At 33.8% G+C, this 13793-nt stretch overlaps 2 protein-coding genes across 2 annotated transcripts; both read right to left on the bottom strand.

Moving 5' to 3' along the window:
• Positions 1-317: 317 nt before the first annotated feature.
• On the bottom strand, positions 318-1407 carry LOC132623308 (chitinase 2-like). Its single transcript, XM_060338044.1, has one exon. It carries the CDS (start codon positions 1278-1280, stop codon positions 363-365), a length of 918 nt encoding a protein of 305 aa, XP_060194027.1. The 5' UTR covers positions 1281-1407; the 3' UTR covers positions 318-362.
• A 370-nt stretch (positions 1408-1777) lies between these two features.
• LOC132623458 (probable esterase KAI2) lies at positions 1778-6230 on the bottom strand. The gene is made up of 2 exons (XM_060338214.1): positions 5769-6230; positions 1778-2371 (listed from the first exon to the last, which is right to left on the bottom strand). Exons 1-2 carry the CDS (start codon positions 6134-6136, stop codon positions 1921-1923), a joined length of 819 nt encoding a protein of 272 aa, XP_060194197.1. The 5' UTR covers positions 6137-6230; the 3' UTR covers positions 1778-1920.
• Between the last annotated feature and the right edge of the window lie 7563 nt (positions 6231-13793).

The following is a 13793-nucleotide window of genomic DNA, read 5'->3' as shown; positions in this document are numbered from 1 at the left end:
CAGTTTGCTAACAATTTTTTGACAACACTAGCTCTGCCTATGGCACGGAAGCCATTATGTACTTGCATATTATTGTCTGTCATTGAAACACCTGCAGCTGGGAGGCTGTAAATGGACCTTTCCCAAAGAGCGTAATACCTTTTGATTAATTCTTATGGCTGTCTTATTAATTTGCTTATTGCTGAAAAGTCTTAAATGCAGTGGCAAAAAGATGAACAAAACAATGATTTCCTTTTCTGAATAATGCATAACATATTCATAAACCCACTAGTAGTATATTGATTCAAATCCTCATAATTTTGTACAAAGAGGTGCATAGCTTTGGATTTGTATAACTACAACTGTATTACAACATTGTGAAATCACTTGTGGGGTATGGCCAGTAATGCTTGTGATTGCTTCTCATATTTGAAACCATTTGATTTTGAATCATCAGCACTCCACACAAATATTCCACCCAACTCTCCTTTACTTTTAAGCTTACTACAAGCTGTGAAAAATCCATTTTCTGGAGATAATCCTCCACTTCCATCAGTGCTAAAGCTAGCCAAGATCCTTCCCCCTTCATAATTGGATCTCTGAGTAGAAAAATAGTCCATGAATTGAGACACAGTGGTCCCCTCATCGTACGCGTAAAATTGGAAATTGACATAGTCTATAAGGTGACCATAGCTTTTCCATAGCGCCTTGTAATGACTCTGAACTTTATCATCATCAAACGGAGCTATGGAAGCGAATGAAATAAATCCGTTGTTCTTGAGAGTTGTAATTAGTTTCCCAATGCACTCTGTAAAGGTATCAGGGTCAGCTTGAAAATGTTCATAGTCGATATCGATGCCATCCAAATTGTATTGCTTAATTATATTTGTAAGAGAAGAGACAGCATTTGAAACCCAAGAATCGACCGAAGTAGGGTTGAAATACGCGCTGGTTCCTCCAACACTGTCACCTCCTAAGCTCAATGCTACTTTGACATTCGAATGTTGGTTTTTAATCGCGGAAACAGAAGAAGGGGTGAGGTTATCTGTGTCCCAGAAAATGTTGAATTGACCGTTTGTGGGAGATGCAGAAGAAGAAGTGGTGTAGTCAATGGCAAAAGAGAGAATGAAGTGAAATTCGACGCCAGAGTGAATGGGAACATCAGTGAACTTGACATTCTTGAACTCTGCTCCAATGTATTCCCTGAAAATATTGGAATTTCCAGGTGCTGCATGGATTGGAGATAGAAAAATTAAGAATTGAAGAGCAAAAAATGAAATTAAAATCTTGGAGAGCTCCATGAAGTTGAGATATATTGTTAGAATTACTCTGTAGTCTGCTAGAATGGCTTGAAGATAAGCAGTTTAAATAGTGGTTCCTTAGTAGATTTATGGATAAATGTTGAAGTATTAGTCACAACTCACAAGAGAAAGTTAAAAAATTGTTTGCTTTAGTTTGCCGTTTCATGCTAGTTGGTCAATTTGAGATATAAGTATAGAACAAGTGTATATCTTAATTGTTATTTTACTTGGCAGAAATGGCACGATGATTAGATCTGCACCTTGACTCCTAAAATGTGTTGAATAAATCTTTGGATATGTATGTCAAAATTCTAGTCCTTCTAAGACAATTTTAAATTGTATTTAAGGAACCTGATAATCTTATTCATTTCGTTTCCTTTCCTCAAAACAAGGAATTTTCCAATGACCCAATGATATTTTGTCTTTCCTCAGAACAAGGAATTTTGCACCTTAGGTTAAACAAGACTTCTAAGGCGGATGAGGCGAAATTGATCATATATCACAATATTGGGGCAAATATAGAATACTACGTATATATAGTATTTTCCTTTTATAGAGCGCCACACAACAATGTCATTTAATGATCAGAAGCAGGAAAACTGAATCCAACTGAACATATATATGCTGAATTTAAGACGTACTAAGCATCAGTAGTGATATCATGAGAAATATGCCTTAGCAACACCGGAACAGTGGCTTCTGGTGCACTCAACTGTGGGAGATGACCTTCAGTTGAAATGACTTCGACAATTGACTTGCCGCCTAGATTTTGGTGAATATATTCTGAAACTGCCACTGGCACGGCCAAGTCTTTTGAGCTCTGAATAATGTGACAAGGCACCGTGACACGGGAGAGAAAATGCCTTAGGTCAAACGTGAAAATTGTACGAAAAACACTAAGTGCTATGTCTGGTCTCATGTTGAATAAGGTTCTGCTGAATTCTTGTACTGCTACTGAATCCATGTCCCCGCCAATTACTAGTGGTGCGAACCCTTCGATCCATGACTTGTAGTTCGACTCCATCGCTTGACTTAGTTGGTCTATGTCTTCCTTTTCGAATCCTCCATAGTAATCATCTGCATTCATGAACCTAAAGGGAACGTAACATAGTAGTAATTCCTGAGTTAGTCTATTAATTCATGCTGCCTTCGATCCATATTAGCTATTGCTATATAGTCCTGGACAAAAATAAGTAATTTAACTAAACTATCCCTAATTAAATATGTATTGGGATTTGATCACATAACACTTAATAGGGGCAAATCTTAAAAAATAAGGTTAATTTTTTCTTGATTTGATAAGTGAACATTCTTTTTGACTCAATAAAAAAAGGCTAAGTGAAAACTCTTTTTGATCCGGAGGGTGTAGTATCCTTTAGGTGTGCTTGGAAATTTCTGTATAGTGATTACTAAGGTGGTAATTACTAATTAAAATGAATTGTTTGTTTAGCCCAATGTAATTTTCGGTCTCATATACATTTGATTGCATAGTGTAATTATGTAAATTAGATATTCTTTTTATTTTAATAAAAGTTAACTATATCAAAAAGGTTTTTAGATGAATATGTAAATAAGTTTTAATGTGCGACATATGTGAATATAAGAAATAGAAAAAATAAAAAGAACTTGAAAAGTCATCTGATAATTACACCATGTAATTACCAACCATTCTTAGTCATGTCCTCCCCCTAGCTCACCCCCCATCCGAGTATTGGAGAGTCTAACTGCAACCTTCAATTGCGTCAATTCTATGCTGACCATCTAGATAAATAGACCCGCTATTTAATTATACCCAAATTCAATTACAAGATGATCTTCCAAACAGACACTTGAGATTTTTGAACATTTTTTATTAAAGATCCATAATAACCTCAATCATAAGAGGAATAGTCTAAACTTTATTTTATCTCTCTCTTAAGCGTTTCACCTAATTAGCAGTTCACAAATTGTTGGAATTAAACCAAGATTATTAATCCAAAGTTGTTTAGGATTGATATTTGGTATTTATTTAATTCATATTTAGTTAGGATTTATTTGTCTAGTTCATATTGGAATGGGTTTTCTAGTCCTAGTCTATTTTGGTTTCTAGTATTATAAATAGGGATGCTATGTCACATATTTTATTGTAGTGAGATTCAAAAGTTTTGAGTTATTAAGTAAAGTCTCATACCTTCTCTCTCTAGTTTGACAAATTTCTTCTATATAGCCATTGTTGAGTCTTCCGCTTGTGCTTATATTATTTTTCCTTTGAGTTTTTTTTATTTCCTTCAAATTGGTATCAGAGCCTGTGTGAGATCCGATCAAAGCCTCATGTGAGATCCGACATACATAAAAAAAATATGAATATTCCATATTTACCCGATTGTCCCGTTTTTGTGTTTGATGGGAAAAATAATTTTGGGAGTTGGTATCAACAGATGAAGAATTTCTTCAATGTTGTTGGACTATGGTCCATTATTGATGAAGGGTTCGTGGAAACCCCAGAAGGCACAATATTGATTGGTGAAACAGCTACACAATTGGAGAAAAAAATGCAACTGAATTATAAGGCATTCTACTACCTCAATAGCAAAGTCCAATTACATGTATATAACAAATATTTGCATGCAAAATCGGCAAAAGAGGCTTGGACAATATTGGTGAAATCATATAGGCGTGCTGCAGATGTGAAGAGAGAGAAACTTCAAGAGCTTTGGAGACAGTATAAGTTGGCTCAGATGAAACCAACAGAACCTGTCAAAGAATTTTTTACAAGAATTATGAAACTAGTTAATGATATGAAGGCTAATGGAGAAGTATTGGAAGATGTTAAAGTTGTTGAGAAGATATTGCAGTCTCTAAGATTAGAATTTCACATTAAGAAAATAGATATTGAGGCAACCCAGGATCTTAATACGTTGAGAGTTGATGATCTAGAAGATGAATTGGTGGCATATGAGATGTCATTGAATCAGCAAACACATGAGATAGTGGATGGGGCATTGCAAACAAGGGATGAACCAAATGATAAAGAAGAGTCATTGAATTTGGCAGAAATAAATGAAGAAGGCCAGAATTTAGAAATTATGGAGAAAAGAAGAGAAGGTAGAGATAATTCTTGTTGTGGTATAGATATCTTTGATTGCAATGCAGAATCCAATAATGTTCAAATTGATTTATCAATGATTTCTGGGATAGCTAAAAAGGATAATTTGATTGGGACTGATGCTCTTTCGGTAGAGGCTACTAGTGTTTTAAGTAATGAATTATGTAATAGACATGATTGGTCTATACAATGTGGGGCTATTGAAAAAGGAATAGAAGTACCCGCCATTATCGCACAAGAAAAAATGCTTAAAGGTATTGAAGATGAATCTAGTGATGAAAGAAGCAAAAGATTTCATCAAGAGCAAATTTTTGATGATCTACCCAAAATTGAAGCAGAAATAATTAAGGGTCCAGATCCACAATTGACGTGCATGATTTTGGATATTGAAGACGCAATCAATTTTGAACCATTATCTGAGATTGTATATTTTGAGAAGCTTGAAGAAAAATTATTTGTTGATGATACTGCTCTACCACCTATTGAAAGGTCAACTAGAGTCGGATGGGCACACAAGACCAAGTACAAATCAAGTGAAGAAGCAAATGATTTTAAACCAAGACGAGTTAATGAAGGATACAAAAGAAGAACAAATATGCTCATGATATTTTGAAGATGGAGAAAGCCAAATTAACTTTGAATCTTGTTGAAGAGAAACTGAAGCTGACTAAAGATGGCACTCGCAAGTTTGTTGATGCTACGTACTTCAGGAAATTGTTCGAGAGTCTGAGGTGGTTGACTTCTACAAGATATGATATTGTTAATAGCACGCTCAAGGTTGAAGATCTTGGTTTAAGGGAGGCTATGTTGGAATTAAACCAAGATTATTAATCCAAAGTTGTTTAGGATTGATATTTGGTATTTATTTAATTCATATTTAGTTAGGATTTATTTGTCTAGTTCATATTGGAATGGGTTTTCTAGTCCTAGTCTATTTTGGTTTCTAGTATTATATATAGGGATGCTATGTCACATATTTTATTGTAGTGAGATTCAAAAGTTTTGAGTTATTAAGTAAAGTCTCCTACCTTCTCTCTCTAGTTTGATAAATTTCTTCTATATAGCCATTGTTGAGTCTTCCGCTTGTGCTTATATTATTTTTCCTTTGAGTTTTTTTATTTCCTTCACAAATGGAAGCAGTAACAATAAAATTGAAAAAAAAGAGAATAACAAATACTACTTATTTTCTTAAAAAAATAGATGTCAAATATTTCGGAAACTCAATCTTGCGAAACGAAAAATAATATGGATCAGATGTAATTATATTAGTTTGACTCAAGTAAATGCATAAAATTCTTTTATACTATCATATTAAGACTTTGACCTATAACACTAATACTATATATAACTTAAATCTATTTGAATTTGTAGGGGAATGTAGCAAAATGTCATGACGATCTCACCTTGGAGACGCAGAAAGCAAGATGAGTTTGGAGAAGAGATCAGGACGAAATATGGAAGCAATAACACCAGTCATAGAGGATAAAGAATGACCCAAGTATATGCATGAATCGATTTGAAGCTCCTCCAAAATGGCAAGTAAATCATAGGCATAACCTTCAAGAGAAGCGTATCGTTCAAAGTCGAAATAATCTGGATTAGTCGGACCAGCACCCATGTTATCATAAAGGACAACACGATAATCATCAACTAAGTAAGGGATAAGATGTTTCCAAACAGATTGATCAGTGCCAAAGCCATGACCAAGTACGACAGTCTTCTTGCCTGAGCCAATTACTTTAACGTTGTGAGCTTCTTCAACTACTCCCATCCTTCTTCTTTAATTTTTTTTGCTTAGACAATAACTTTAATTTGTGCAAGCTTTTTAGATTTAGTTGTGTGGTGGAAACTAGAAGCTCCAGCTATGCATATACTACAATTAATTCGTCCAAGATTCACAAGCCACAACTTGACTTTAGGCGGATCTAGTGGCTTGACACGGGGGCCATTCGAATCAAATATTTTAACGTATAGTATAGATTTTTATGTGAAAAATTACAAAAAATTCAATAAATGTTAGATTTAAACCCCTAACTTTAGTATAATAAATTTAATAATGAAATCTTAATGATTGGACCCTTCAAATATTTATTTGGCTATAAATCAATCTCATTTTAAAAGAAATTAACGTTAATTTGTTTTTTTTTTATTACATAGGGAATAGGAGAAGGGGAAATGGAGAAGGGGTTACAATGTGGTTATTCGAACCCTCACCGACAAGGTGAAAGTTTAGGTAGTCAACCAACTGTGAGCTATTAAGATCCTTACAAATTAAAGTTAAATCATTAATCCCCCCGTGCCAATTTATGTGATATAGTTTGAGTTGACACGGAGTTTAAAAAATAAAGGAAGATTTTTGAAACGTATTGTAGATCTAAAACAAGCCATAAATATATGCGTGGCTATAATAATTTCATTAAGGATAATAGGGGAAGTTTAAATTAAATTATTTCTAAATCTAGAAATGCATCATTCCTTTTTAAGCAGACTAAAAAGAAAATTGTATCATATAAATTGAGACAGAGGGAGTATTAAATATAAAAAGATACATATATTTTCTTAAAATAACTAAAAAAAAGGTGTCTAAAATATGTTAAAATACCCAGAGTAGACAAGTGAGGGATGACTCAGTGGTTAAGCACCTCCACCCACGACCGGTAGGTCCTGGGTTTGAGTCACACTGGAGGGGAAGTGTGGAAACACTATAAATCCTCCTAAAATGGGAGGGAAAAAAAAATTACCTAGAGTATATGTAAACCAACGCATGGTCAACAAAGGAGATGAGGATATCATTATTGTATATTGTAGTGGGGTTAGCTACTCATAAAAGGGGTGGACCCTGGTGCATAGATATGGTTGGTATTTATATATTATTTGGTTGGTAGAAGGAGTGAGTTTGATTTATGTGATGAAGAAGATGTCTTCGTGTTGCACTATCATGCTAGCTTAGATATTGTCAAATTTGGTTTAACCTTTCCCGTGAGATATGCCTTAAATTGCCATGGCACACAACATTACTGGCATGTTATACTTTTAAATATGTAAATTTTATTCCAGTATTTAAGCAATCTTTGTTCAAGTTAAAATTATCGAATCCATTTATAATGGGGATGATGACATATGTATAATTAATTATCTTCAGTTTTATTTTTCATGATATTCTTGTTTACCCTAAAAGATGGTAATAACTAAATTTGTATGTGATTTAAAGGATATTTGGTTTGATTAGTGACTAACGTAAAGTAATATGAAATAGCAAGCAATATATAAATGAGCAAAAAGAGAAAAATAGCTTCAGGCAATAAGTTATCCGTCACAGTTGATTTGGTTTGGTTCGGGATGAACAGCTTCTATACCGAGCCAAATCCAGAAAGCTTGAGTATTACAAAGTGTATCTGTTGTATCTCTCGAAAAGCTAACCTAAAAAAGAAGGGGGTTCACCCCTATTTATACTAAAAAATAGGCGGCCTCTTAACAGCCTTAAAAATGCCTTTTAAGCAAAACCCTAAAAATCATAAAACAACACATCGTACGGATGTCAGAGATCCCATACGGGTGTCAGCACAAGTGACGGCGTGATTGGCGGTATGTAACTTGGCGTGTAGCGGACCCTTCGAACTTGTGTCGAGTATCTCTCTCCCTCGAGCTTGGAGTCTATTCGCTCTTCAACACTACTTCGGTTTTTGATGTCCTATAGAGCAGATCACCGATCTCATGGACTCTGACTCCTTCGATTGTGCCCCGAGGTTTAGCGATCTCGTTTTTACTCCGACTGCTCGTCTAGAAACGACGACAATTTGCTTCGGTTTTTACCCTATACAATTCTATTCCAATTTCTTACCTAACAACAACAACAACAATAACAACATACCCAGTATATTCCTATAGTGGGGGTCTGAGAAGAGTAAAGTGTACACAGACTTTATCCCTACTTTGAGAGGTAGAGAGATTGTTTCTGATAGACCCTCGGCTCAAGACAAGACATTTCAAAAAGGTTAGATAAGAATTAACAGAAGTAAAGAAATTATCGCAAAATACAATAAAAGCATAACAAAGCATAATGTAAAAGCAAACAGTTACGACATCAAACTAATATGATAATCGAAGTACAAGAGACAACAGATAGTGACAGAAATCGAAAAGCAATAAACTATCAGGATAATGCTACGCCTACTAGTATGAAAGGATCCGCGAGCCAAGGCTCTACTGCCTACTAACCTTTTACCTTAATCCGTGTCCTCCATAACCTCATATCTAAGGTCATGTCCTCTGTGAGCTGCAACTGCGTCATGTCCGATCTAATCACTTTTCTTCAAATATTTCTTCGGCCTACGTCTACCTCTCCTGAAACCATCCATAGCCAACCTCTTACCTAGTTTCCAATAAATAACTATCTAAATTAGGAATTTTATCTCATAAGCTCTTCCCAATTCCCATCAACCTAGCTAGTTAGCTACTATCGAGGGTGGTGCTAACGGCTAAACCCTCCCCAAAAATCTGTCTATACAGTCACGCGTGAAATTGCAATGCACGGAACATTCGTGGCATATGCTTAGCAAAACTTGGTTTTTTGAAGGGAGCAGATAATGACACAGCTTACTCTGTTACTATTCTCTAGAGCATGAAAATCCCATAGCCAGGAAGGCTATGTATGATAATAACTCGTTGAATAAGTGATGACTGTGTGGGAATAGTACCATTAACACAGAGCAGCTGATTAATGAACTAGACGATGAAAGCCCGTGTTAGCAAGGGCCCAACACAAAAAATAGTATCATATTTTTTTTTTAGTCTGTCTAAAAAGGAATGATATATTTTTATGTTTAGAAATCATTTAACTTGAAACTTTCCCTTTTATCTTTAATGAAATTATTTAAATCCACACAAATATTTATGACTTGTTTTAGACTACAAGTTTCAAAGATTTTTCCTTTCTTTTTTAAATTTCGTGCCTAGTCAAACTATGTCATATAAATTAGGACAGAGCGAGTACCTTTTAGTAATATGATTATGGAATTTTTACTATAGAAAGTATTATAATTCAATTAGTTGAAATATCAATAAATTATTTTACTTAATCCGCTTCTCCCATATATGATTTTTCTGGTTTGGTTCTTCAATTGAAAGATTTGAAATACACCTTCTCCTATCGAGTTTCATGCCATCATCTATTTCTATTCAATAACACTGAAAAACGCTTTCATGTGTTAACATCTGTTGTAGTCTAAAATTTTTAAGTATATGTGTATACATTTCTTGACCGTTTATATTTCGTCTTCTTGATGTTATTCCTCACTATTTGTGTGAGACGTATGTGTCTAAAATTAGTGCATTTTTATCCTTACCCAAAGGTATAAGTTTTAAATCTTTTGGTTTTATGACTTTTTTAGCAGTTTTTGTGTTTAATTTAAATCGTTATTTATTTTTTCCTGAATTTTTCTTCTTTAAATTTTCTCTAAGCTTACCTTTACTATTTTCTGAACTTATTATTATTATTTTATTTTATTTTTGCAATTATCTCCTACTTCTTCACGTGAGCCCCACTTTATTTTTTTTTACAAGCGTCTCTTACTTATTTACGTGGACCCCACCTTTTAAAAAAAAAAATTATTAACTTTTATAGAAGAGTGGGTTGAAAACCAAACTTACTCTTATATAATAGTAGAAAGGTGAAAACAAACTTAAGCCCTCAATTTTGAGTCTCTGACACTTAATTTATGTGCATAATAAATATGAATAACTGGAACTTGAGATGCTAAATATAGCAAGAACTGTTATCAATTCCTCTCTTTCACAACCTTAGAATTTATTCTTCAGCAATGCGTTTACTTCTTCAAGCATTAGCATAATTGTTAGGGGAGAATTGGTTTTTTATCCCTTTAGTTTTATGACTCTTTTACGAAGAGATCTTCATTTTTTACATATAAGAAATTTGAAAATAATATATAATAAATCTGAACGGGCATTTTCTTCTATTCAATTTGTAAGAAAGCAAGAGTCCTCATTCCGTCTTCAGTTATGGTTTTTCAATTTTAATTGCCTTGGCCTGAGCTCCATCTACAGCTTTTGACGCATCGTCTGCAACAATTATAGTAAGATGTAAGAGTTCAATAATAACGGGTTTTCTTTCTTCTCAAAAATCAATGCGACAAGATGCAATGAACATGCATTATGCTAACAGTTAATAATATTAGGTGTCTCAAATGTTTTTTTCATTGTTTCGAAAGGCGCTTTAGATATATTAGTGATATACAAAGGGTATAGTTCTTGCTTTACCTCCCATGACTGGTTGCTTGATAATCTGAAATCCTTGCCTGAGTTGATTGATTTCTCTTTCGTTTTCTTCCAACTGTTGCGAGACTGCTTGCTCTAATTGCGCAACTTGTTGCTTGTGTTGCTTAACTAGCTAGAGAGTTCGCTTCCGACGGTCCCAATAACTTTTTCACTTGATAGACCAGAATGCCACTAATCATGGAACCTATAATCTAAATCCAAAAAAGAAAAGTAATAATAAGAGTCCATATGGCTTAGCTGATTTAAAGTATCTGATAAGTGATTTAAAATAGCAGATAAATAATTTTAAGTGTTGGAGCTTGCCCATCCACCATGGTTGGGCTAAATTATTTTTAAAAAAAGAAAAAGAAAAGTGTTGAAGCTGATTTGAAGCCTGTTTGGATGGGCTTAAAAAAAAATAGGGCAATTCGCAGAATTACCCTTCTTTTGGGGTGGTCTTTAAATCTTGCCCCTCATATTTGAAATCTTTAAATTTTGTCTTTCGGCTAAAACTCATGGGTTCCAGGTTCGAACCCCCACACAGTCAAAATTTTAAAAAAAAATCGCAAGACAGAGTTTAAATTTCGCTATGCCTCCATCGGCATACACTTGTGAAGGAATTGCCAAAGATATGCCGGACTCGGCATACTTATGACTTATGGGAAGACTTGGCATAAGTATGCCTGTTCCGGCATAACTTTGGTAATTCCTTCATAAGTTTATGCCGGATCCGGCATAAAGTTTGCCCATAAGTATGCCCCCACCGGCATAAACTTGTTAAGGAATTACCAAAGTTATGCCGGACCCGGCATACTTATGCCAAGTTTGCCCATAAGGCATGAGTATGCTGGGTCCGACATAAATTTGGTAATTCCTTAACAAGTGTATGTCTGGTCCAGCATACACGCGACCCAAACCTTGCCTTGCAATTTTTTTTTTTAATTTATGCTTGAGCGGGGGTTCGAATTCAGAACCTCATGATTTCTGTGTGAACGCTCAGAGTTGCAATGCGAAGGGCAAAAATTAAAGACCAGCAATATGAGGGGCATAATTTAAAGACCACAAATATGAGGGGCAAAATTTAAAGACCACCCCAAAAGAAGGGCAATCCGCGCAAAAAAATGAAAAAAATAGCTTATAAGCTGAAAACAGCTTATAAGCCAAAACAAAAATAAGTTGGGCTACTTTTTGGCTTATAAGATGTTTTCAGCTTATAAGCTGCTTTTTTTAAGCCCATCCAAACAGGCTCAATTATTTTTTTGGGCTTATTTTAAGCACAAAATAGCTTATAAGCTGGCCAGCCAAGCACTAAAAAAAGGTCAGATAAAATTATTTCTTATGCATATAAATTGTTTTATGATAAGCTAAATTACAATTATAAGCTACAATAAAATAGTTAATAATCATACTAAAGTTCGTTAGTATAACATACTCAAATAGTATACAAAATATAAGATTAAACAAGTAAATACATCACAAATACATAGATATTATTATATGATTGCTCACAGAACTAATTCTACCTATATATAAACAAAAAGTTAAACATAATATTGCATACATACTCGACATTAAGGCAAAAAAACTTCAAAAACAGATATGAAAATTGATTAGAACAAAAGCATCAAAACTTTTAAGCAAAGTAAATGCGTTCTTCTTTATTAAAAGAATGTAAACAAACCTTGTAAACTAAAGAAGATGAAGAAGGATGATTAATGAAATAGAAAAGCTTCAGATTCTCGTATGTTTTTAATGTTGGCAGAAGAGAGCTGTTAATAGCCTATTTGACCAAACTTCTAAAATCAGTTTATTTTGAAAAGTATCTTTTTTGAAAAGCGCTTTTTAAAAAAATACTTTTTGTGAGAAGCAGTTTGTGTTTGACCAATTAATTTAAAAAGTATTTTTGAGCAGCAATTAACGTTTGACCAAACTTTTAAAAAGTGTTTTTAAGTGTATTTTTCAAAAAAGTGTTTCTGAGGAAAAACTATTTTTTTTAGCTTTTGAAAAACTGGTTCTGCTACTCTTCAAAAATACTTATTTTCTACCAAAAACTTAGTCAAACGCCTCACTTTTTAAAAAAATAAACACTTTTTTAAAAAATAAATACTTTTGAAGAAAAATAAGCTTGACCAATAAGACCCACAATTCATTCTCTCTCTTCCTCCATCTTTCTTTTTCCTGATTTTTAATTATCAACAATAACTGCAGTCTATTGATTCGACTAACTTAAATTCTTATCAAATAGACTTAGGAAGAGAGTGCACAAATAGTCGATTTTGGGATTCCAATATAAACCGTGACCTAAGCTCAATAAATGCTTTTTTAATTAATCTAGCCAATCCAAAAATAACTTCAGATACACGGAATTGAAGCTGCAAATTTTATCCGGAAGTTGAATATGTTAGTTGTGCTAAAAGATTTCTGAAACATGTTCCAGAAGTTTGACATGTTGACTGTGCAGCAAACTTTTGATGTACGCACTAAAAAAGGCTTATCTTCTCCTCTCATATATTATTTTTATTTCGTATTTTCCTTTTTGTCTTTTCTTCTGTTGTCCTTCTGTCATTCGGTGAAATCAAGATGGACCCAAAATTAATATGGTCAGTGTTACATCATAAGTCCCCATAAATTCATTTAATTTCTTTCAACCCCTACTTTGAGAATTAGGAGATAATTACAAAAAAATAAAAATAAAGGTGGGATCCGTGCGAAGAAGTAGGAGATAATTGCTAGGAAAAAAAAAATTAAGGTAGGGTCCACGTGAAGAAGTAAGAGACAATTGCAACTGAAAAAATAGGATATTTAAATAATGATAATAAGTTTAAAAAATGGTAAAGGTACGCTTAGAGAAAATATAAAGAAGAGAAGTTCGGAAAAAAAAGAAATAACGATTTAAATTGAACACAAAAACCGCTAAAGAAGTCATAAAACCAAAAGATTTAAAACTTATACCTTTGGGTATAAGTTTAGACACATACGTCTCACACAAATAATGAGGAATACCATCAAGAAGACGAAATATAAACAGTCAAGAAACATATACACATATTTTCTTAAAATGATGAAGCTGGTCTATACTTAAAAATTTAATACTACAGCAGATGCTGACACATAAAAACGCTTTTTAGTATTGTTGAGTAAAAAGAGATGATGAC

Source organism: Lycium barbarum, chromosome 12 (assembly GCF_019175385.1).
Source record: "Lycium barbarum isolate Lr01 chromosome 12, ASM1917538v2, whole genome shotgun sequence".
In the NCBI taxonomy this organism is placed as follows: domain Eukaryota; kingdom Viridiplantae; phylum Streptophyta; class Magnoliopsida; order Solanales; family Solanaceae; genus Lycium; species Lycium barbarum.
The sequence above is the reverse complement of the archived record's forward strand: the minus strand, read 5'-3'. Positions and strand labels throughout refer to the sequence as shown.

Bases quoted from the DNA above. Each gene is read 5' to 3' on its own strand.
- LOC132623308 (XM_060338044.1), bottom strand. From the start codon at position 1,280: ATGGAGCTCTCCAAGATTTTAATTTCATTTTTTGCTCTTCAATTCTTA.
- LOC132623458 (XM_060338214.1), bottom strand. From the start codon at position 6,136: ATGGGAGTAGTTGAAGAAGCTCACAACGTTAAAGTAATTGGCTCAGGC. The intron at 2,372-5,768 runs GTGAGATCGTCA...CGTTCCCTTTAG, and splicing joins TTGCTTTCTGCGTCTCCAAG to GTTCATGAATGCAGATGATT.